This window comes from Hemitrygon akajei, unplaced genomic scaffold (genome assembly GCF_048418815.1).
Source record: "Hemitrygon akajei unplaced genomic scaffold, sHemAka1.3 Scf000054, whole genome shotgun sequence".
Lineage (NCBI taxonomy): Eukaryota > Metazoa > Chordata > Chondrichthyes > Myliobatiformes > Dasyatidae > Hemitrygon > Hemitrygon akajei.
The window spans coordinates 859342-884656 of record NW_027331940.1 but is presented as its reverse complement, the minus strand read 5'-3'; the positions used below and the strand labels follow the sequence as shown (position 1 = coordinate 884656).

Sequence of the window (25315 nt, the reverse complement as noted above, 5' to 3'; positions counted from 1 at the left end):
AGGGTTCGTCTATAGAGGCCATATGGGTGGAGCTGAGGAACGGGGAAAGTGTGACCACACTAATAGGGTTGTATTATAGACCGCCCAATAGGCAGAGAGGATTGGAGGAGCAAATCTGTAGAGAGTTAGCAGACCAATGTAAGAAACAGAAAGTTGTAATCGTAGGGGATTTTAACTTTCCACATATTGACTGGGACTCCCACTCTGAGAAAGGGTTAGATGGCGTGGAGTTTGTCAAATGTGTTCAGGAAAGTTTTGTAAATCAATATATTGCGGTATCAACGAGAGAATGTGCAGTACCTGATCTCCTATTCGGGAATCAGACTGGTCAGGTGACAGAAGTATGTGTAGGTGAACATTTTGGGTCCAGTGACCATAATGTCATTAGTTTCAAGTTAATTATGGATAAGGATAGGACTGGTCCACCAGTTAAGGTTCTGATTTGGAGAAGGGCCAATTTTGTGGAAATGAGAGAGGATCTGGGAAAAGTGGATTGGGATAAGTTGTTTTCTGGCAAGGATGTGTTCAGTAAGTGGAACGCCTTGAAGGGTGAAATTTTGAGAGTGCAGAGTTTGCATGTTCCTGCCAGGATTAAAGGCAAAGTTAACAGGCATAGGGAACCTTGGTTTTCAGGGGATATTGGCGATCTGGTTAAGTAGGTGTTTAGCAGGTATAGGCAACAAGGGACAAATGAGGTACTTGAAGAGTATAGAAAATGTAAGGGAATATGAAAGAAGGAAATCAGGAAGGCAAAAAGAAGACATGACGTTGCTTTGGCAGATAATGTGAAGGTAAACCCGAAGGATTTCTACAAGTATATTATGAGAAAAGGATAGTAAAGGACAAAATTGGTCCCCTAGAAGATCAAATTGGAGATGTGGAGAGAGTGTAGACAGAGACAGAGTTCCTCCACAGAGTGGAGACTATGTGTGGAGCCTCACGAGATGGGGGAGATCTTAAACAGTTTTTTTTGGGTCAGTGTTTACTCAGGAAACTGGCATAGCGAATATGGAATTCAGGGAAACCAACAGTAGTGTCATGGAACATATAGAGATTAAAGAGGAGGAGCTGCTTGCTGCCTTACAGTGAATAAAGGTAGATAAGTCTGCGGGCCTGACATGATATTTTCTCGGACCTTGAGAGAGACTAGTGTAGAAATTGCAGGGGCCCTGGCAGAAATATTTAAAATGGGTGCGGTGCCGAAGGATTGGAGGGTAGTTCACGTTGTTCCGTTGTTTGAAAAAGGCTCCAAATGTACACCAGGTAATTACAGGCCAGTAAGCCTAACATCAGTAGTAGGTAAATTATCAGAAGTGGTTCTGAGAGATCGGATATACAAGGTTTCGGACAGCCAAGGGCTGATTAAAGATAATCAGCATGGCTTTGTTCATGGTAGATCATGTTTAATGAATCCTGTAGTGTTTTTCGAGGAGGTTACCAAGAATGCATATGAAGGAAAGGCTGTGGATGTTGTCTACATTGACTTTTGTAAGGCCTTTGACAAGGTCCCACATAAGAGGTTAGTTCTAAAGGTCCAGACACTAGGTATCCATGGAGAGGTTGTAAACTGGATTTGAAATTGGCTGTGAGGAAGAAGACAGAGAGTGGTGGTGGATGATTGCTTCTCAAACTGGAGGCCTGTGACTAGTGGTGTGTCTCAGGGATCTGTGCTGGGACCATTGTTGTTTGTTGTCTATATCAATGATCTAGATGATAATGTGATAAATTGGATCAGCAGGTTTGTGGATGACACTAAGATAGAGGCGTTGTGGACAGCGAGGAAAGCTTTCAAAGCTTGCAGAGGGATCTGGACCAACTGGAAGAATGGGCCAGAAAATGGCAGATGGAATTTAGTGCAGACAAGTGTGAGGTGTTCCATTTTGGAAGGACAAATCAAGGTACGACATACACGATAAACGGTTGGGCACTGAAGAGTGCGGAGGAACCAAGGGATCTGGGGGTTCAGATACATAAGTCCCATAAAGTGGTGTCACAGGTAGACAGGGTTGTAAACAAGGCTTTTGGCATCCTGGCATTCATTAATCGAAGTACTGAGTATAGGAGTTGAAACATTATGGTGAGGTTGTATAAGACATTGGTGAGGTCAAATTTGGAATATTGTGTGCAGTTCTGGTCACCTAACCATAGGAAGGATATCAGTAAGTTTGATAAAGTGCAGAGAAGATTTACTAGGATGTTGCCAGGTCTTCAGGAGTTGAGTTACAAGGAAAGATTGAACAGGTTATGACTTTATTCCTTGGAGCGCAGAAGAATGAGGGGAGATTTGATAGAGGTTTACAAAATTATGAGGGTATAGACAGTGTAAATGCGAATAGGCTCTTTCCACATAGATTAGGAGAGATAAATATGTGAAGACATGGCTTCAGCGTGAAAGGGGAAAGGTTTAGGGGGAGCATTAGGAAGAACTTCTTCACTCAGAGAGTGGTGAGAGTGTGGAACGAGCTGCCATCTGATGTGGAAAATGTGGACTCACTCTTAAGCTTTAAGAACAAATTGGATAGATACATGGATGGGAGAGGTCTGGAGGGTTATGGACTGGGTACAGGTCAATGGGACTAGCGGAATAAGGTTTTGGTACAGACTAGAAGGACCGAATGGCTTGTTTTCTGTGCCGTAGTGTTCTATGATTTTATGATTCTATGGGGAGGAGGGTTCCCACAGGCGAGATGGGGATGGGGAACAGAGATCCCAAAGGAGGAAGGGGATGAGGAAGCGAGACCCCACAGGAGGAAGGGGGATATAGAGAGATTTTGAACAGGATGAAGGGGGAAGGGGTTGAGAGATCGGCGAGGAGTAGGAGGAATGTGGAAGAGAGTTCCCACAGGAGAATGTGGGATTGGGAAGAGAAATCTCACAGGAGGAAGGGGTTTGGGGAAGAGAAAGTCCACAGGACAAAGGGGGAAGGCCAAAGAGAGATCCGACAGGAAGAAGTCGATGGGGAAGAGAGATCTCACAGGAGGAAGAGGGATGGGGAGGAGAGATCCCACAAGAGGAAGGGGGATGGGGGTGAGATTCCAAAGAATGGAAGGGGGATTGGGATGAGAGGACCCACAGGAAGAAGGGGGTGAGGAAAAGAAATCCCACAGGAGAATAAGGAAAAGGGAAAATAAATCCCACAGGAGAATAAGGAAAAGGTAATAGAGAGCCCACAGGAGGAATTGGAATAGGGACGAGATTCAAAAGAATGGAAGGGGGATTGGGATGAGAGGTCCCACATGAGGATCCCAAGGGTAAACGATAATCTTACAAAACGAGAGGATGCAGAGATGTTTTTTACGTGTGTGTTGGGTCTGAACAGAGGCCCAGAGGAGATGCGCCCTCGCTCTTTGCGTATCTGGAAGTGAGCAAAGTCACACACGGGGAAGGGCAGTGGGAGGACAATCTCACAATGGTATTTCTTTCTTTCTCACTGGTACAGTCTGCTGACGGTCTCTTGTCCCTCACCGGGAAGGGGTTGTGAGTCTCTGACCCAGCTGCTGCAGTCAGTGTCGGTCTGGGTGTCAGTAACAGTGAGAAGGAACATTGTCAATGGACGTGTCACAGGCAGTGAGAAACACGGCCATTCCTGTGATTTACTACCATTAAACCAATGGTCGTTGTTCACTGATCTGATGAAGTCTCCAGCATCCTTTCACAAGGAACCACAGAACCCTCCCATCCTTGGGGAATTACTGACTGACCCCGTGGGCATTTGTCACTATTCTTCACATTCTGATTTACTACAAATTTACTGAAATTCCTAACATTGAAACAACACAATGAGACAGTTTCACAGTTCAGAGTGAGAGATAAATCAAGTTACCTCAACTCCTGGCACTTGTGCAGCCCGGGTCCCAGCCGCTGGATTCCTTCAAACTGAATCTGGCAATAGTTTAGGTCGAGGTGTTTTATTGTATCACAGAGTCCGATGACATGAGACAGGACCGCGCAGTCAACCGGGGTCAGTGTCATTTCACTGAATGAAAGTGTTTCCACTGATCCCAGTGCGGCCTGAGCCAGCCCACGATTCTGAGACTCAAACAGGTAGTGCAATGTGTTCAGGAGTCTCCTTTTACCAGCTTCACTCCATGTGTTTCCACTCTGGCGTTTAACCTCTTCCTTCACCCAGTCAATCACCCGGCAGGTGGTTTGATGAGGAAATCGACCCAGAAACTCCTGCAGGCCTCGAGCTGTCATTGAGTTGGAGAGACCAGCAACAAAACGGAGAAATACCTCAAATCGCCCAGCTGTTGTGCTGTGGACTTCAGTGAGGAATTTCAGGATATCCCCGGGATGTGGATTCAGGAATTGTGCGACTGCAGCTACAAACTCTTGGATGGTGAGGTGTGGGAATGTGTACACCACACTCCGGGCAGAATCCTCTCTCTCCAAAAGCTCCATCAGGAACCCGGACAGGAACTGGGAAGGCTGCAGATTGTAGTTGATCAAATCTCCATCTGTAAACACAATCTTCCTCTCGGACACTCCTCTGAAGGCCATCTGACCAACCCTGAGTAACACATCACGGGGATTCTCAATCTCACGGCTGTGATTTTTCAGCATGTTGTAAATATAGTAGGAGTACAGTTGAGTGATGGTCTTGGGAACTCGTTGTGGGTTTCTGACTCTTTGTGTGAAGAAGGGGCCCAGTGTCAGAGCGAGGATCCAGCAGTAGGAGGGGTTGTAGCTCATGGTGTACAGGATCTCGTTCTCCTTCACATGTTTGAAAACAGCTGCTGCCACCGTCTGATCTTCAAAATGCCTGATGAAGTATTCCTTCCGTTCCTCACCAACAAATCCCAGGATTTCAGCCCAGGTACTGATCGCTGCCTTTTCCAATAAATGTAACGCAGTGGGACGGGTGGTCACCAGCACTGAACACCCTGGGAGCAGCTTGCCCTGGATTAAACTGTACACAATGTCCGACACCTTGCTCTTGAATTCAGGATCTGTGCATGTGTACTGAGGTTCTGTGTCTCTCTGACTGTCAGCAAAATCAATTGTGTCATTGAATTCATCCAAACCATCAAATATAAACAGCAATCCCTTTGGATTCTTCCAGACCTCTCTCAGGATATTCCCAAAGTAAGGATACTGATCCAGAATCAGTTCCGTCAGATTTATTCTGCAGTTAATGGTGTTTAAATCCCGGAATTTGAAACTGAAGACACACTGGAATTGTTGGTATATTTTCCCCGTGGCCCAGTCATAAACAATCTTTTGTACCTTTGTTGTTTTCCCGATCCCCGGGACTCCGGCCACTGCTGCCGAACACCCAGATTTGGATTTACTTCGCGAAAAGCTGCTCGGGAACAGTTGATCAGTCCGGAGTTTTTCCAGGAGTCCACGGAGATGTTTTTCTCTCCACTCCTCGTGGTCTCTGCCTCTTGCCAGCAGCTCATGTTCCACCAGTCTCCGATCTCGAACAGTAGAAATGACCGTGAGCTCAGCGTATCGATCGACCAGCTGGAAAACCTTCACCTTCTCCCTCATTAGGATCGTGTTCACTCTCAGTTTTTCAGTTTGTGCCCGCAGAGTCTCCTTGTGTTTCTGTTGAACATCTTCCATGGGAACAGACAGTGGACAAACTGTTAGATGTCTCTACTCAGAACTCAGCATTTAAGCACACAAGAGTTAGCTCAGAGCTGTTGCATTAATGGATTCATCAATGGATGTTCGTACAGTAAAGTAAATTCAATTAACAGACTGCTGACTGGACAGAGAGGCCTGGTCCAGATAACCACCAGATCATCACACTTCCACATTAACTGTGCTGTGAAGGTCAGTATTTCCGTGGTAGTTTACTGACCCCCGACTGTCCTGTACCGGACAATCTCCCACTACTGTCATATATATCATTGCTCCTGAGGAATAATCTGTCACAGCTGTAATTTTTTCCTGTGCAGGAAACTTTTAATCCCCAGTATTGATGTGGCGAATGCAGATAGGGAAGAGGGTGGTGGGCATTCTGTCAAAGGAACAGGTCGGGGAATCACAGCTCCCCGTCCCCTCCCACCGTCACTAATTCAAAATACAAAGAAGTAACTTTGTACATCAGCACGTGCACTGTGGGTGGCTGGTTGGGTTGCGTGGGATCTCAAAGTGGCTTTGTATTCTGTCAGGGGTGTGTGGGGTCTCACAGTCTGTCAGGACCCTCCCAGATGTGTGAGGGATCTCACAGTCTATCAAGACCCTGTCAGGGGTGTGTGGTGTCTCACAGTGTGTCAGGAACCTGTCATTTGTGTGGGGTCTCACAGTCTGTCAGGACCCTCCCAGATGTGTGAGTGATCTCACAGTCTATCAAGACCCTGTCAAATGTGTGTGTGGTCTCACAATGTCTCAGGACCTTGTCGGGTTTCTGGGGTCGGACACTGGGTCAGGTCCCTTTCGGTGGTGTGTGCAATATCACAGCGTGTCCGGACCGTTACAGAGGTGTTTGGGGTCTCACTTTGTGTTAGGACTCTTCCAGGGGGTGTGGCGTCTCACAGTGTGTTGGGAACCTGCCAGGGGTGTGTGGGGTCACACAGTGTGTCAGGAAACCGTCAGGTGTGTGTGGGATCGCACAGTGTATCAGGACCCTGTCAGGGGTGTCTGGCCTCTCACAAAATGTCAACACTCTGTCAGTGGAGGTGTGGGATCTCACAGTGTGTCAGGAACCTGTCAGGTTTGTGTGAGGTCTCACAGTGTTTCAGGACACTGCCAGGATTGTGTGGGATCTCAATGTTTGTCAATATCCTCTTTGGGGTGTGTGGGGTTTCCCAATGTGTTAGGACGCTGTCATGTGTGTGTGACATCTCCTAGTCTGTCGGGAACCTGCCAGGGGTCTGAGGGGTCTCAGAGTATATCCAGACACTGCCAGGTGTGTGTGTGGTCTCACAATTTCTCAGGACCCTGTCAGGTGTGAGTGGTGTCTCAATGTTTGTCAGGATCATCTTCGGAGGGTGTGGTGTCTCTCAGTGTGTTAGGACCCTGTCAAGTGTGTGTGTGGTTTCACGGTGTGTCAGAGCCCTGTCGGGGCGTGTGGGGTTTCATGGTATGTACAGAACCTTTCAGGGGTGTTTGGGATCTCACAGTCTGTCAGGACCCTGTCAGTGGTGTGTGGGGTCTTACACTGTGTCAGGACTATACCAATCGTGTGTGGGGTTTCACAGTGTGTCAGGACCCTGACAGGGGTATGTGGGATCTCAATGTGCGTCAGTACCCTGACAGAGGTGTGTGGTTTCTCACAGTGAGTGAGGACCCTGTCTGGGATGTGTAGGGTCTTGCAGTGTGACAGGACGTTGTCAGGGGTGTGTGGGCTCTCACAGTGTTTCAGGACCCTGTCATGTGTGTGTGGAATCTCAAAGTGTGTCAGGAACCTGACAGGGGTGTGTGGTGTCTCACAGTAAGTCACGACCCTGCCAGGTTTTATCGGGTCTCGGTGTGTGGCAGGACCCTGTCAGATGTGTGTGAGGTCTCACAGTGTGTCATACCTTCTCAGTGATGTGTGGGGTTTTACAGTGTGTCAGGACCCCGCCAATACTGTGTGGGACTCACAGTGTGTCAAGATCCTTCCAGATGTGTGTGGGGTCTCACACTGTGCAGGACCCTGCCGGGGGTGTGTGCGATCTCACAGCATGTCGGGAGCGTGTTAAGGGATTGTGGGGTCTCACAGTTTGTCAGGACGCTGTCAGGGATGTGTGGTGCCTCACAGTGTTTCAGGACCCTGTCAGGTGTGAGTGGTGTCTCAATGTTTGTCAGGATCATCGTCGGAGGGTGTGGTGTCTCTCAGTGTGTTAGGACCCTGTCAAGTGTGTGTGTGGTTTCACGGTGTGTCAGAGCCCTGTCGGGGCGTGTGGGGTTTCATGGTATGTACAGAACCTTTCAGGGGTGTTTGGGATCTCACAGTCTGTCAGGACCCTGTCAGTGGTGTGTGGGGTCTTACACTGTGTCAGGACTATACCAATCGTGTGTGGGGTTTCACAGTGTGTCAGGACCCTGACAGGGGTATGTGGGATCTCAATGTGCGTCAGTACCCTGACAGAGGTGTGTGGTTTCTCACAGTGAGTGAGGACCCTGTCTGGGATGTGTAGGGTCTTGCAGTGTGACAGGACGTTGTCAGGGGTGTGTGGGCTCTCACAGTGTTTCAGGACCCTGTCATGTGTGTGTGGAATCTCAAAGTGTGTCAGGAACCTGACAGGGGTGTGTGGTGTCTCACAGTAAGTCACGACCCTGCCAGGTTTTATCGGGTCTCGGTGTGTGGCAGGACCCTGTCAGATGTGTGTGAGGTCTCACAGTGTGTCATACCTTCTCAGTGATGTGTGGGGTCTTACAGTGTGTCAGGACCCCGCCAATACTGTGTGGGACTCACAGTGTGTCAAGATCCTTCCAGATGTGTGTGGGGTCTCACACTGTGCAGGACCCTGCCGGGGGTGTGTGCAGTCTGACAGTGTGTGACGACCCTGTCAAGGGTGTGTAGTGTATAAAAGGGGGTCAGGACCCTGTCAGAGGTGTGTGGGATCTTGCAGTGTGTCAGGACTCTTTCAGGGTGTGTGGGGTTTCACAGTGTGTCAGGACCCTACCAGCTGAGTGTGGGGGCTCACTGTGTGAGAGGGCCCTGCAGGTGTGTGTGGGGCCTGACAGTGTGCCAGGACCCTGCCTGGTTTGTGTGGGGTCTCACAGTCTATCAGGACCCTGCCAGATGTGTGTGGGGTCTCGCAGTGTGTCAGGAAACCGTCAGGGGTGTCTGGGGTGTCACAGTGTGTCAGAACCCTACCAGGGGTGTGTGGGGTCTCACAGTGTGTCAGGACCCTGTCAGGGGTTTCTGAGATCGGACATTGGGTCAGGTTCCTATCGGTGGTGTGTGCGATATCACAGCGTGTCCGGACCCTTACAGATTCTGTTTGGGGTCTCACTTTGTGTTAGGACTCTTTCAGGGGGCTGTGGCATCTCACAGTGTGTCAGGAACTAGACAAGGCTATGCTGAGTCTCAATGTGTTTCAGTACCCTGACAGAGGTGTGAGGTTTCTCACAGTGTATGAGTGCCCTGCCTGGGGTGTGTTGGGTCTCTCAGTGTGTTAGGACCCAGCATGGGTGTGTAGGGTCTGACAATGTGCAGAACCCTGCCAGTGTCGTATGGGGTCTCACAGTCAATCAGGACCCTGCCAGGGGTGTGTGGGTCTCACAGATTTCCGGGCCCTGTCAGGGGATGTGCGTGGGGTTTCACTGTGTGTCAGGACCATGCTGGGGAGTGTGGGGTCTGACAGTGTGTTGGGACTCTACCAGAGGTATGTGGAGTCTATCAGTGTGTCAGGACTCTGTCAAGTGTGTGTGGGTCTCGCAGTGTGTCAGGATCCTGTCAGCAGCATGTGGGATCTCACAGTGTGTCAGGACGCTGTCAGTGCTGTGTTGGGTTCACAGTCTGTCGGGACGCTGTCAGGAACGTATGTGGTCTCACAGTCTATCAGGACCCTGCCGGGGTGCGTGGGGTCTGAAAGTGTGTCAGGACACTGCCAGTGGTATGTAGTGTCTCACCGTTTGTCATGAACATGCCAGGGATGTGTGAGGTCTCACAGTGTGTCAGACCCTGTCAGGGATGTGTGGCGTCTCACAGTGAGTCACGACCCTGCCAGGTTTTATCGGGTCTCGGTGTGTGGCAGGACTCTGTCAGATGTGTGAGAGGTCTCACAGCATGTCATACCTTCTCAGTGATGTGTGGGGTCTTACAGTGTGTCAGGACCCCCGCCATATGTCTGTGTGGTCTCACAATTTCTCAGGACCCTGTCAGGGGTTTCTGGGGTCGGACAGTGGGTCAGGTCCCTTTCGGTGGTATGTGCGATATCACAGCGTGTCCGGACCGTTACAGAGGTGTTTGGGGGTCTCACTTTGGTTTAGGACACTTTCAGGGTGTGTGGCGTCTCACAGTGTGTTTGTAACCTGCCAGGGGTGTGTGCGATCTCACAGCATGTCGGGAGCGTGCTAAGGGATTGTGGGGTCTCACAGTTTGTCAGGACGCTGTCAGGGATGTGTGGTGCCTCACAGTGTTTCAGGACCCTGTCAGGTGTGAGTGGTGTCTCAATGTTTGTCAGGATCATCTTCGGAGGGTGTGGTGTCTCTCAGTGTGTTAGGACCCTGTCAAGTGTGTGTGTGGTTTCACGGTGTGTCAGAGCCCTGTCGGGGCGTGTGGGGTTTCATGGTATGTACAGAACCTTTCAGGGGTGTTTGGGATCTCACAGTCTGTCAGGACCCTGTCAGTGGTGTGTGGGGTCTTACACTGTGTCAGGACCATACCAATCGTGTGTGGGGTTTCACAGTGTGTCAGGACCCTGACAGGGGTATGTGGGATCTCAATGTGCGTCAGTACCCTGACAGAGGTGTGTGGTTTCTCACAGTGAGTGAGGACCCTGTCTGGGATGTGTAGGGTCTTGCAGTGTGACAGGACGTTGTCAGGGGTGTGTGGGCTCTCACAGTGTTTCAGGACCCTGTCATGTGTGTGTGGAATCTCAAAGTGTGTCAGGAACCTGACAGGGGTGTGTGGTGTCTCACAGTAAGTCACGACCCTGCCAAGTTTTATCGGGTCTCGGTGTGTGGCAGGACCCTGTCAGATGTGTGTGAGGTCTCACAGTGTGTCATACCTTCTCAGTGATGTGTGGGGTCTTACAGTGTGTCAGGACCCCGCCAATACTGTGTGGGACTCACAGTGTGTCAAGATCCTTCCAGATGTGTGTGGGGTCTCACACTGTGCAGGACCCTGCCGGGGGTGTGTGCAGTCTGACAGTGTGTGACGACCCTGTCAAGGGTGTGTAGTGTATAAAAGGGGGTCAGGACCCTGTCAGAGGTGTGTGGGATCTTGCAGTGTGTCAGGACTCTTTCAGGGTGTGTGGGGTTTCACAGTGTGTCAGGACCCTACCAGCTGAGTGTGGGGGCTCACTGTGTGAGAGGGCCCTGCAGGTGTGTGTGGGGCCTGACAGTGTGCCAGGACCCTGCCTGGTTTGTGTGGGGTCTCACAGTCTATCAGGACCCTGCCAGATGTGTGTGGGGTCTCGCAGTGTGTCAGGAAACCGTCAGGGGTGTCTGGGGTGTCACAGTGTGTCAGAACCCTACCAGGGGTGTGTGGGGTCTCACAGTGTGTCAGGACCCTGTCAGGGGTTTCTGAGATCGGACATTGGGTCAGGTTCCTATCGGTGGTGTGTGCGATATCACAGCGTGTCCGGACCCTTACAGATTCTGTTTGGGGTCTCACTTTGTGTTAGGACTCTTTCAGGGGGCTGTGGCATCTCACAGTGTGTCAGGAACTAGACAAGGCTATGCTGAGTCTCAATGTGTTTCAGTACCCTGACAGAGGTGTGAGGTTTCTCACAGTGTATGAGTGCCCTGCCTGGGGTGTGTTGGGTCTCTCAGTGTGTTAGGACCCAGCATGGGTGTGTAGGGTCTGACAATGTGCAGAACCCTGCCAGTGTCGTATGGGGTCTCACAGTCAATCAGGACCCTGCCAGGGGTGTGTGGGTCTCACAGATTTCCGGGCCCTGTCAGGGGATGTGTGTGGGGTTTCACTGTGTGTCAGGACCATGCTGGGGAGTGTGGGGTCTGACAGTGTGTTGGGACTCTACCAGAGGTATGTGGAGTCTATCAGTGTGTCAGGACTCTGTCAAGTGTGTGTGGGTCTCGCAGTGTGTCAGGATCCTGTCAGCAGCATGTGGGATCTCACAGTGTGTCAGGACGCTGTCAGTGCTGTGTTGGGTTCACAGTCTGTCGGGACGCTGTCAGGAACGTATGTGGTCTCACAGTCTATCAGGACCCTGCAGGGGTGCGTGGGGTCTGAAAGTGTGTCAGGACACTGCCAGTGGTATGTAGTGTCTCACCGTTTGTCATGAACATGCCAGGGATGTGTGAGGTCTGACAGTGTGTCAGACCCTGTCAGGGATGTGTGGCGTCTCACAGTGAGTCACGACCCTGCCAGGTTTTATCGGGTCTCGGTGTGTGGCAGGACTCTGTCAGATGTGTGAGAGGTCTCACAGCATGTCATACCTTCTCAGTGATGTGTGGGGTCTTACAGTGTGTCAGGACCCCCGCCAATAGTGTGTGGGACTCACAGTGTATCAAGATCCTGCCATATGTCTGTGTGGTCTCACAATTTCTCAGGACCCTGTCAGGGGTTTCTGGGGTCGGACAGTGGGTCAGGTCCCTTTCGGTGGTATGTGCGATATCACAGCGTGTCCGGACCGTTACAGAGGTGTTTGGGGGTCTCACTTTGGTTTAGGACACTTTCAGGGTGTGTGGCGTCTCACAGTGTGTTTGGAACCTGCCAGGGGTGTGTGCGATCTCACAGCATGTCGGGAGCGTGCTAAGGGATTGTGGGGTCTCACAGTTTGTCAGGACGCTGTCAGGGATGTGTGGTGCTTCACAGTGTTTCAGGACCCTGTCAGGTGTGAGTGGTGTCTCAATGTTTGTCAGGATCATCTTCGGAGGGTGTGGTGTCTCTCAGTGTGTTAGGACCCTGTCAAGTGTGTGTGTGGTTTCACGGTGTGTCAGAGCCCTGTCGGGGCGTGTGGGGTTTCATGGTATGTACAGAACCTTTCAGGGGTGTTTGGGATCTCACAGTCTGTCAGGACCCTGTCAGTGGTGTGTGGGGTCTTACACTGTGTCAGGACCATACCAATCGTGTGTGGGGTTTCACAGTGTGTCAGGACCCTGACAGGGGTATGTGGGATCTCAATGTGCGTCAGTACCCTGACAGAGGTGTGTGGTTTCTCACAGTGAGTGAGGACCCTGTCTGGGATGTGTAGGGTCTTGCAGTGTGACAGGACGTTGTCAGGGGTGTGTGGGCTCTCACAGTGTTTCAGGACCCTGTCATGTGTGTGTGGAATCTCAAAGTGTGTCAGGAACCTGACAGGGGTGTGTGGTGTCTCACAGTGAGTCATACCTTCTCAGTGATATGTGGGGTCATACAGTGTGTCAGGACCCCCGCCAATACTGTGTGGGACTCACAGTGTGTCAAGATCCTGCCATATGTCTGTGGGGTCTCACAGTGTGCAGGACTCTGCCGGGGGAGTGTCGGTCTGATAGTGTGTCACGACCCTGTCAGGGGTGTGTAGTGTATCAAAGGGTGTCAGGACCCTGTCAGGGGTGTGTGGGATCTTGCAGTGTGTCAGGACTCTCTCAGGGTGTGTGGAATTTCACAGTGTGTCAGCACCCTGCCAATCGTGTGTGGGTCTCACAGTGTGTGAGGACCCTACCAGGTGAGTGTGGGGGCTCACTGTGTGAGAGGGCCCTGCAGGTGTGTGTGGGGTCTGACCGTGTGTCAGGACCCTGCCTGGGTTTTGTGGGGTCTCACAGTCTATCAGGACCCTGCCAGATGTGTGTGGTGCCTCAGTGTTTCAGGACCCTTCCAGGGTGTGTGGGGTCGCACGGTGTGTCAGGACCTGTCAGGGGTGTGTGCTGTTTCAATGTTTGTTAGTATCATCTTCAGAGGGTGTGGTGTCTCTCAGAGTGTTAGGACCCTGCCAGGGGTGTGTGTGGTCTGCCAGTGTGTCAGGACCCTGCCAGGGGAGTTTGGGTTCTGACAGTGTGTCAGGACCCTGTCAAGGGTGTGTAGTGTATCAAAGTGTGTCAAGACCCTGTCAGTGTGGCGTGGGGTCTCACAGTGTGCCAGGACCCTGTCAGCTATGATTGGGTTTTCACAGTGGGTCAGAGCCCTGTCAGTAGTGTGTAGTGTCTCACACACTGTGTCAGGACCCTGGCAATCGTGTGTGGGTCTCACAGTGTGACACGATCCTGTCAGCAGCATGTGGGATCTCACAGTGTGTCAGGACGCTGTCAGTGCTGTGTTGGGTTTACAGTCTGTCGGGAATCTGCCTGGGCTCTGCGGGGTCTCACACTGTGTCAGGACCCTGTCAGGGTGGCGTGGGGTCTCACAGTGTGTCAGGACCCTGTCAGGGGTGTGCGGCGTACACAATATGTCAACACCCTGTTAGGGGAGTCTGTGGTCTCACAGTCTGTCAGGACGCTGTCAGGAACGTGTGTGGTCTCACAGTCTATCAGGACCCTGCAGGGGTGCGTGGGGTCTGAAAGTGTGTCAGGACACTGCCAGTGGTATGTAGTGTCTCACCGTGTGTCATGAACATGCCAGGGATGTGTGAGGTCTCACAGTGTGTCAGACCCTGTCAGGGATGTGTGGCGTCTCACAGTGAGTCACGACCCTGCCAGGTTTTATCGGGTCTCGGTGTGTGGCAGGACCCTGTCAGATGTGTGAGAGGTCTCACAGCATGTCATACCTTCTCAGTGATGTGTGGGTCTTACAGTGTGTCAGGACCCCGCCAATAGTGTGTGGGACTCACAGTGTGTCAAGATCCTGCCAGATGTCTGTGGGGTCTCACAGTGTGCAGGACTCTGCCGGGGGAGTGTGCGGTGTGATAGTGTGTCACGACCCTGTCACGGGTGTGTAGTGTATCAAAGGGTGTCAGGACCCTGTCAGGGGTGTGTGGGGTCTCACAGTCTATCAGGACCCTGCCAGATGTGTGTGGTGCCTCACAGTGTTTTAGGACCCTTCCAGGGTGTGTGGGGTCACACGGTGTGTCAGGACCTGTCAGGGGTGTGTGCTGTTTCAATGTTTGTCAGTATCATCTTCAGAGGGTGTGGTGTCTCTCAGTGTGTCAGGACCCTGCCAGGGGTGTGTGTGGTCTGCCAGTGTGTCAGGACCCTGTCAGGGGTGTGTGTGGTCTGCCAGTGTGTCAGGACCCTGCCAGGAGTATGTGGGGTTTCACAGTGTGTCAGAGCTCTGTCGGGGCATGTGGGGTTTCATGGTATGTCCAGAACCTTTCAGGGGTATGTGGGATCTCACAATCTGTCAGGACCATACCAATCGTGTGTGGGGTCTCACAGTGTGTTGAGACCATGCCTTGGTTGTTTGTGGTCTCACAGTGTGTCAGGACCCTCTCAGGGGTGTGTGGTTTCTCACAATGTGTTGGGAACCTGCCAGGTGTGTGTGCGATCTCACAGCATGTCGGGAGCGTGCTAAGGGATTGTGGTGCCTCACGGTGTATCAGGACCCTGCCACGGGTGTGTGGGGTCTCACCGTGTGTCAGGACCCTGTCAGGGGTGTGTGGGGTCTCACCGTGTGTCAGGACCCTGTCAGGTGTGTGTGGGGTCTCACAGGGTGACAGGACCCTGTCAGGGGTGTGTGGGGTCTCACAGTGTGTCAGGACCCTGTCAGGGGTGTGTGAGGTCTCACAGTGTGTCAGGACCCTGTCAGGTGTGTGTGGGGTCTCACAGTGTGTCAGGACCCTGTCAGGGGTGTGTGGGGTCTCACAGTGTGTCAGGATCCTGTCAGGGGTGTGTGCGGTCTCACAGTGTTTCAGGGCCCTGTCAGGGGTGTGTGGGGTCTCACAGTGTTTCAAGACCCTGTCAGGTGTGTGTTGGGTCTCACAGTGTGTCAGGACCCTGTCAGGTGTGTGTGTGGGGTCTCACAGTGTGTCGGGACCCCGTCTGGTGTCTGTGGGGTCTCACTGTGTGTCAGGACCCTGTCAGTTATGTGAGGGGTCTCTATTCAATGTATTTAGTTGTGATAGGGAGCATAGGAAAACATTGATTGTGGACGTATTTAATTTAGAGAATGTGACAGAGGTAGAAATGATGTTCTTCAATAATCAGGGGGTGTATCTGTTTCATATTCAGAAACCGGTGTGGGAATTTCACTGTCAGGTGTGTTCCCTCTGTAAACCGGATGAAGGACAATGAGGAACAATCTTGTAGCGATTTACTAAACCCGTGTTCAGGGACACTGAGGGGTTTCATTGACCGGATGTGGACAGGAGCAACATTAACAGAGGTCTCAGAGACGTGTGTAGTTTGTAAACTTCCTGATTGGTCTATCTCTGGTACCAAATTTAAATTATCATCTTTGGGATATGTTCCTGTAAGTGAGAGAGACTGAACCAGGGTTCTGGCCGAGATTCCCTATATTTCTGTTAAGAGCTTTGAATAATCAGATAAAACATGGGCTGATGCAATATTAGTACGTCTTGTGATATTTGTCTTTCCTTCGCTCTCTCCTGTGTTAAATGTGCAGTTGAGTGTTCCAACTCAGTCTGCGATGATGATGTCTTACAATCTCTTGAGCCCATGCACTGCCCCGGGCTCCATTTTCACAGACATGATGGGCTTATGGATGTAGTGAGCTTCCCATCCAGACGGTCACAATTTAACTAATTGTAATATTATTTATAGATATTTTCAGACCTTTCCACCTTCCTTGCCGCGATCCCACAACCCTCGGTTTCCCTGTCCTAATTCCCATCTCTCACCCTTCCACAGTGTCCATCACACAACACCGGCAGACAGGAATTTCAGCTTCTGTGGACTGAGCTGAGGAATATGTCCCCCAGTCTCACCCTCTCTAACACTGTAGCAGTGTTTGCACTAGGGAGTGCAGATGTGAACACAGCGGGGTTCATCTGCTGCTCTGTGGTTGAACAGACCAGTTGGGATGTTACCTGGTTTTCTAATTAAAGTGATGCTATTACTACTATTCTGTGACTGGGACCTCAGTGGACGTCCAACTCTAAGAAAAGATCATCTGCAGGAATTGGGGGAGTTTAGAAAATAATTAAGGATGAGGCTGTTCAGGAGGGGGCAGTGGCTGACAAGGGAAGGTTTTGACTTTTTCGTCAGAAATATAATTTTTTTTTCACCCCATCTCCAGATTGCCCCTTCTCCACTCAGACTCCGGTGGGGATCTGTAGTTGCAGGCCCCAGAGCGGTGTGACCACTTTCCTCAAACTCGCCAGCTCTCTGCCTCTTTCCTCAAAATGTCCTTTGAAAACTCTCCCTCCAGAAGACATGTTTCCCTGTGTCTCACTGTGTTCTCTGTTACAGAGCCAACATTTACATGGTCAGATCCTCGTGGCTCAACAACTGAACCGCCCGACGCAAATTACAAACGTTGGTGGAAACAGAGGACAAGTTTCAACCTTATAAACTCTGCTTCAGCCTCATCTGGGCCATTGCGTACCGTTACGATCACCCCACTACCGGAGGGATGTTGAGGCTTTAGAGAGGGAGCAGAAGAGGTTAACCTGGATGCTGCCTGGTTTAGAGGGCATGTGCTATCATGAGAGGCTGCATAAAATTAGGTTGTTTGCTCTGGATCATCGGAGGCTCTGGGGAGCTCTGACACAGGATGACAAGATTATGAGAGGCTTAGATAGAGTGGACAGAGAGAATCGGTTTCCCGCGGTTGAAAGGTCTATTACCAGAGGGAACATATTGAAGGTGAGAGGGTGCAGAATGAAGGGGGATGTGAAGGATAGCTTATTTTTTTAATCAAAGAGTCGTGGCTGCCTGGAACACACTGCCTGGTAAGGTGGTCGAGGCAAATTATTAGAAGCTTTTAAGGGACTTTTGGACAGGCACATGGATGTAAGGAAGGTGGGGGCATGTGGACATGGTGAAGGAAGGAAAGATTAGAGTTTGGGTTTGTTTGATTAATTTCTCAGCTGTTTCGGCACAATATTATTTGCCTAAATGCTTATTGCTGTGTTATACTCTTCAATGTTCAATGCACGTTCACTTACCTTTCAGCTCACTGAGAACCTTTAGTAAATGTTGATCGGGAATTGGTCGATGGGAAGGATCACAACCTGTTTGGATTTAAACAAATTAAGGAAATCATTTTTGTAAAATTTTAAAGTGTGCTGTGTTGCAGTCCAAATTTAAGTTAATCTCTGATATAATCTCACCATAAATCTGGATTTCCTCAAGTATTTTGTCCAAACTTGGGACACCAATCCGCATTTTGACAAAGGTTTCCCACATCACCCTCAGGACGCGGGAGCCTTTCTCCATCACCAGGCTCAGGAGGAGTTTAGAACTGTCCGCCCGCTCTCCCTTATCAACGAGATCAGACATTTTCTGTGAAGAGTAACAGCGAACATATTGGGGACTGACAGATTCACACAGAGAATGAGAAGTAAATGATGTGCTCTCTAACGGGATCACACTGAGCAGTCACCCGGACGAGTGCCTATCCTGTCTGGACATGGTCTGTACATTCTGAGTGCAGAGCACACGGAGGGACATTCACCATGAACCTGGTCCACCAGTCAATGAGATCCTGGCTGATCTGTGACCGCTTCATTGACGTGGCTCCAAATCCATAAATAATTCCTCACTGGATTTGACAGTGAAAAACAGAAATCAGAAAATATCGATCACAGATGAAAGAAATCAGGAAGGTTATTGTATCAGCGTGAGCAGTCTCAGAGAAGTTGCGGAAAAGATGATGTGATTCACCTCCTCAGTCCGCCAGTGTCCAACATGACAGCGGATTACCGGCTGACACCTGATGCCTTTCCTTTGCCTTTTCCAGTGGAGGTTTATTCAGTGACTACACATTACAACATGGCGGTATTCCCCAATCCACACTGTTTGCAGTTACAGATTGTAACACAGTCATTTCCACCCAGAACAGAATATACTCGAGCTCCTGTGGCACCCACAGATGATGTCCCGGTTCTCTCTGACATCCTGCCGTCACGCTGCACGGTCTTCCCAAAATAAAAATTCCAACCGTATTTGATGACGCCAAGGTTGGGGGTGTTGTGGAAAGTGTGGAGTGCTGTCAGAGGTTACAGTGGGACACTGATAGGATGAAAAACTGGGCTGAGAAATGGCAGATGGAGTTCAACCCAGATAAGTGTGAAGTGGTTCATTTTGTTAGGTGAAATATGTTGGCAGAATATAGTATTAATGGTAAGACTCTTGGCAGTGTGGAGGATCAGAGGGATCTTGGGGTCCGAGTCCATAGGACACTCAAAGCATCTGCGCAGGTTGACTCTATGGTTAAGAAGGCGTACGGTGTATTGGCCTTCATCAATCGTGGAATTGAATTTAGGAGCCGAGAGGTAATGTTGCAGCTTTATAGGACCCTGGTCAGATCACACTTGGAGTACTGTGCTCAATTCTGGTCGCCTCACCACAGGAAGGATGTGGAAGCCATTGAAAGGGTGCAGAGGAGATTTACAAGGATGTTGCCTGGATTGGGGAGCATGCCTTATGAGAATAGGTTGAGTGAACTCGGCCTTTTCTCCTTGGAGTGATGGAGGATGAAAGGTGACCTGATGGAGCGGTATAAGATGATGAGAGGCATTGATCATATGGATAGTCAGAGGCTTTATCCCAGGGCTGAAATGGTTGCCACAGGAGGGCACATGTTTAAGGTGCTGGGGAGTAGGTACAGAGGACATATCAGGGGTAAGTTGTTTTTTTTTTATGCAGAGAGTGGTGAGTGCGTGGAATGGGCTGCCGGTTGGTTTTCCATGTTTCCTGTGTTTCTATTTCCATTTAAATTCATTTATTGCAACCTCGTTCAATTGTTACCTGCTCCTCTCGCACTGAACATTCAGCTGCCACTGGGAGTATTTACACCTCTTTCAATCATTGCTTCTGATTCACAGTTTTAAGAATTATATAAATTTATTTGTGAAATATTTTTATGCTTTACTATCCGATGAGTGAGAGTTCCGACACCCATCAGTCCTGTGATGTGTGAAAATTCAAACCCATTCTCCCTCCCACTCACCCGATGTTCCTCTCCGCTGAACTGATTCTCGGCCGTTAACGCCAGGCTCACTCCGTGCACCCCTCCTTCCATCGCCTGCTCCAGCCTGTCCCGGTAGAAGTCCGTCAACTGCAGCAGCTGGGAATCGTCCCAGCTTGCCAGGAGCTCGGTGATCACTGAGCCCGGACCTGTGACAGAAAATGGAGAAAATTAAAGACATTACGGAACACCTATTGGTCAGCAAATTTCTCTCTGGAGCCTAAAGACGGGGATTCTGTGCAGCAGGTGACGGAACACAATCCGAAATAGACACACTAATGTGTTACAATTTGAAAGGACAAGTCAGGGAAGGAATTATACAGCGAAAGAAAGGACTCTGAAGAGTGCACTGAAGAAAGTAGATACAACTCAAAGGATTTAATTAATTGAAAGTAGGGTCATGTGGAGATAGGGTCGTAAAGAAAGCTTTGATACACCGGATGTTATAAATCTAACTGTTGAGGATAGACACACAAAATGCTGGAGAAATTCAGCAGGCAGTCAGCAATTAAGGAAACGTGTATACAGCCGACGTTGTAGGCTGGGACGCTTCCCGAAACGTTGATTCCCATAGTTGCTGACTGACCTGCTGAGATCCTCCAGCATTCTGTGTGCATTGCTTAGATTACCGGAATCTGCAGATTTTCTCGTCTCTGTTGAGCAGAGAAATTGGCATGTCATGTTGGAGTCGTATGGGTCGTTTGCGAGGTCTGATTTGGAGTACTGCGTGCAGTTCGAACTTGGATCAGCTTGGAGGCATTCAGTTCTCAGTAATTACACCTGCATTTACCTACTTCAGAAACTTGCCTTCAACGGGCAAATGGTGCCTCAGAAACTGACAGGCAGCGATAAACCGAGACAGTTTGAATGTTGTGAGATACCTAACATTACCTGAGTCAAATTACAACCGTTGGTGGAAACAAAGGTCAACTTTCAACTTTATAAACTCTGATTCAGCTTCGCCTGGGCCATTACGTATCGTTCCAATTGCCCCACCACCGGAGGGATGTTGAGGCTTTTGAGTGGGAGCAGAATAGGTTTACCAGGATGCCGCCTGGTTTACAGGCCATGTGCTATCATGAGGGACCGGATACAATTTGATTGTTTTTTCTGGATCATCGGAGGCGAAGGGGAGGCTCTGACACAGGTTTACAAGATTATGAGAGGCATAAATAGAGTGGACAGAGACAATCGGTTTCCTGCGGTTGAAGTTTCTATTACAAGAGGAAATATATTGAAGGTGAGAGGGTATAGAATGAAGGGGGATGTGAAAGATAGCTTATTTTTTAAGTCAGAGAGTCGTGGCTGCCTGGAACGCACTGCCTGGTAAGGTGGTCGAGGGAAATTATTAGAAGCTGCTAAGGGACTTTTGGACAGTCACATGGATGTAAGGAAGATGGAGGCATGTGGACATGGTGAAGGAAGGAGAGATTAGACTTCAGGTTTGTTTGATTTACTTGTTAGCTGTTTCGGCACAATATTATTCCTGTGTTATACTGTGCAATGTTCAATGAACGATCTCTTGCAATTCAACTCACTGAGAAACGTTAGTAAAAGTTGAGCAGGAACTGATCGATGGGAAGGATCACAACTTGTTTGAATTTAAACAAATTGAGCAAATCATTTTTGTAAATTTGTAAAGTGTGCTGTGTTGCGAACAAAATTTAAATTAATCTCTGATATAATCTCACCATACGCCTGTATTTCCTTCAGTATTTTGTCCAACTTTGGGACACCAATCCGCATTTTTAGAAAGGTTTCCCACATTTCCCTCAGGGCGCGGGAGCCTTTCTCCATCACCAGGCTCAGGAGGAGTTTAGAACTGTCCGCCCGCTCTCCCTTATCAGCGAGATCAGAGATTTTCTGTGAAGAGTAACAGTGAACATATTGGGGACTGACAGATTCACACAGAGAATGAGAAGTAAATGATGTGCTCTGTAACGGGATCACACTGAGCAGTCACCCGGACGGGTACTGATCCTGTCTGGACATGGACTGTACATTCTGAGTGCAGAGCACACGGAGGGACATTCACCGTGAACCTGGTCCACCAGTCAATGAGAGCCTGGCTGATCTGTGACCGTTTCATTGACGTGGCTCCAAATCCATAAATAATTCCTCACTGGATGTGATGTAGCAAAACAGAAATCAGAAAATATCGATCACAGATGAAAGGAATCAGGAAGGTTATTGTATCAGCGTGAACAGTCTCAGAGAAGTTGCTGAAAAGGTGATGTGATTCGTCTCCTCAGTCCGCCAGTGTCCAACATGACAGCGGATTACTGGCTGACACCTGATTCCTTTCCTTTGCCTTTTCCAGTGGAGGTTTATTCAGTGATTACACATTACAACACGGCAGTATCCCTGATCCACACTGTTTGCATTGAAACATAGAAAACCTGCAACACAATACAGGCCCTTCGGTCCACAAAGTTGTGCTGAACATGTCCCTACCTTAGAAATTACTAGGCGTACCTATAGCCCTCTATTTTTCTAAGCTCCATGTACCTATTCAAAAGTCTCTTAAAAGACCCTATCGTATCCGCCTCCACCTTCCTTGCTGGCAACACATTCACGCACTCGCCACTCTCTGAGTGAAAAACACTCCTGACATCCTCTGTACCTACTGCCCAGCACCTTAAACCTGTGTCCTCTTGTGGCAATCACTTCAGCCCTGCGAAAAAGCTCCTGACTGTCCACACGATCAATGCCTCTCATCATCGTATACACCTCTATCAGGTCGCCTCTCATCCTCCGTCACTCCAAGTAGAAAAGGCTGAGATCTCTCAACCTATTCACATAAGGCATGCTCCCCAATCCAGGCAACATCCTTTTAAACCTCCTCTACACCCTTTCTATAGCTTTCACATCCTTCCTGTAGTGAGGCGACCAGAAATGAGTACAGCACTCCAAGTGGGCTCTGACCAGGGTCCTATATAGCTGCAATATTACCTCTCGGCTCCTAAATTCAATTCCTCGACTGATGAAGGCCAATACACCGTATGCCTTGTTAACTACAGAGTCAACCCACGCAGCTGCTTTGAGTGTCCTATGGTCTCGGTCCCCAAGATCCCTCTGATCCTCCACACTGCCAAGAGTCTTATCATTAATATTATATTCTGCCATCATATTTGACCTCCCAAAATGAACCACTTCACACTTATCTGGGTTGAACTCCATCTGCCACTTTTCTGCCCAATTTTGCATCCTATCAATGTCCTGCTGTAACCTCTGACAGCGGTCCCCACTATCCACAACACCTCCAACCTTTGTGTCATCCACAAACTTGCTAACCCATCCTTCCACTTCCTCATCCAGGTCATTATAAAAATCACAAAGAGAATGGTCCCAGAAGAGATCCCTGAGGCACACCACTGGTCACCGACCTCCATGCAGAATATGACCAGTTTACAACCACTCTTTGCCTTCGGTAGGCAAGTCAGTTCTGGATCCACAAAGCAATGTTCCCTTGGATCCCATTCCTCCTTACTTTTTGAATAAGCCTTGCAATTACAGATTGTAACACAATTATCTTCACCCAGAACAGAACACACTAAAGCTCCTGTGGCATCCATTGATAATGCCCCAGTTCTCACTATCATCCTGCCGTCACACTGTACAGGCTTCCTGAAATAAAGAGTCCTGCCGTATTTCCATTTAAACTCCTTTATTGCAACATCATAGAATTGTTGCCTACTCCCCTCGTTCTGAACATTGAGCCGCCAGCAGGCGTATTTACAACTTTTTCAAACATTGGTTGATTCACATTTTTATGAATTATATATACTTTCTTGTGATTTGTTTTTATGCTTTGATATCCCAATGAATCAGAGTCCCGACACCCGTCAGTCCTGTAATGTGTGAAAATGTAAACCCATTCTCCCTCCCACTCACCCGATGTTCCTCTCCACTGAACTGATTCTCGGCCGTTAACGCCAGGCTCACTCCGTGCACCCTTCCTTCCATCGCCTGCTCCAGCCTGTCCCGGTAGAAGTCCGTCAGCTGCAGCAGCTGGATATCGTCACAGATTGCTAGGAGCTCAGTGATTACTCTCGGATCTGTGAAGGAAAATGGGGAAAATTAAAGACATTATCGAACACCTATTGGACAGCAAACTGGAGCCTAATGCCGGGGTTTCTGTGCAGCAGGTGACCAAACAGAATCTGAAATAGACACACAGTAGTGTTAGAATTTGGAAGGACAGATCAGAGAAGGTATTACACAGCGAAAGACAGAGCAGTGAGTGGTGCACTGAGGAACATGGATACGACCCCAAGGATTTTAATTGATTGAAAGTGGTGTCACGTGGAGTTAGGAGTGTAAAGAAACATTCGGTACACTGGATTTTATACATCCAAACGTGAGTAGAGACATACACAAGCTGCTGTAAGAATTCAACAATTCAGGCAGCAACAATGGAAATGTGTATACAGTCGATGTTACGGGGCGAAACCCTTCGCAAAACATCGATTCTTTACTCTTTCCCATAGCTGATATATGGCCCGCTGAATTCCTCAAGAATTTTGTGTGTGATGCTTAGAATTCCCGATTCTACAGATTTTCTCGTCTCACAGTGTCAGGACCTGAACCTGTCAGGTGTGTGTGGGGTCTCACAGTGTGTCATGACCCTGTCAGGGGTGTGTGGGGTCACACAGTGTATCTGGACCCTGTTAGGGGTGTGTGGGGTCTCACAGTGTTCTGTGTGAGGACCCCTTCCCTTTACGATGTCAGTCAATGGTTTGGATGAAGAAATTGATGGCTTTGTCTCACAGTGTGTCAGGACCCTGTCAAGGGTGTGTGGGGTCTCACAGTGTGTCAGGACCCTGTCAGGGGTGTGTGGTGTCTCACAGTTTGTCAGAATCCTGTCAGGGGTGTGTGGGGTCTCACAGTGTATCAGGACCCTGTCAGGTGTGTGTGGGGTCTCACAGTGTGTCAGGACCCTGTCAGGTATATGTGGGGTCTCCATTCCATGTATTTGGCTGTGATAGGGAGTGTAGGAAAACAGTGATTGTGGACATATTCACTTTAGAGAATGCGACAGTGGTAGAAATAATGTTCTTCAATAATCAGGGACTGTATCTGTTTCATATTCAGAAATGGGTGTGGGTATTTCACTGTTGTGTCTGTTCCCTCGGCAAGCAGGATGAAGGACAATGATGAACAAGCTTGTAGCGCTTTACTGAACCCGAGTTCAGGGACACTGAGGGGTTTCATTGACCGGGTGTGGACTGGAGCAATATTTACAGAGGTCCCAGAAACGTGAGTAGTTTGTAAACTTCCTGATTGGTCTATCTCTGGTACCAAATTTAAATTATCATCTTTGGGAATTGTTCCTGTAGGTGAGAGAGACTGAACCAGGGCTCTGGCCGAGATTCCCTATATTTCTGTTAAGAGCTTTGAATAATCAGATAAAACATAGGCTGATGCAATATTAATATGTTTTGTGATATTTGTTTTTCCTACGCTCTCTCCTCTGTTAAATGTGTAATTGAGTGATCCAACTCAGTCTGTGATGATGAAGCCTTACAATCTCTGAGCCCATGCACTGTCCTGGGCTCCATTTTCACAGACATAGAACATTACAGCACAGAAACAGGACTTTTGGCCCATGATGGGCTTATGGATGTAGTGATCTTCCACCCAGACGGTCACAATTTAACTAATTGCAATATTATTTATAGATATTTCCAGTTCTTTGCACCTTCCTTGCCACAATCCCACAACCCTCTGTTTCCCTGTCCT

The 25315-nt window shown here is 49.2% G+C and overlaps 1 protein-coding gene across 1 annotated transcript in view; it reads right to left on the bottom strand.

The window, feature by feature from the left end:
• Window positions 1-25315, bottom strand: part of LOC140721343 (NACHT, LRR and PYD domains-containing protein 3-like) — a 52365-nt gene that overhangs the window by 14346 nt on the left and 12704 nt on the right. Inside the window, exons 3-6 of the mRNA XM_073036184.1 lie at window positions 23468-23631; window positions 21265-21436; window positions 19694-19722; window positions 3824-5550 (exon numbers count right to left, since the gene is read on the bottom strand). Of these exons, the coding sequence (XP_072892285.1) occupies window positions 3824-5550; window positions 19694-19722; window positions 21265-21436; window positions 23468-23631 (2092 nt within the window). The remainder of the gene's footprint in view (window positions 1-3823; window positions 5551-19693; window positions 19723-21264; window positions 21437-23467; window positions 23632-25315) is intronic.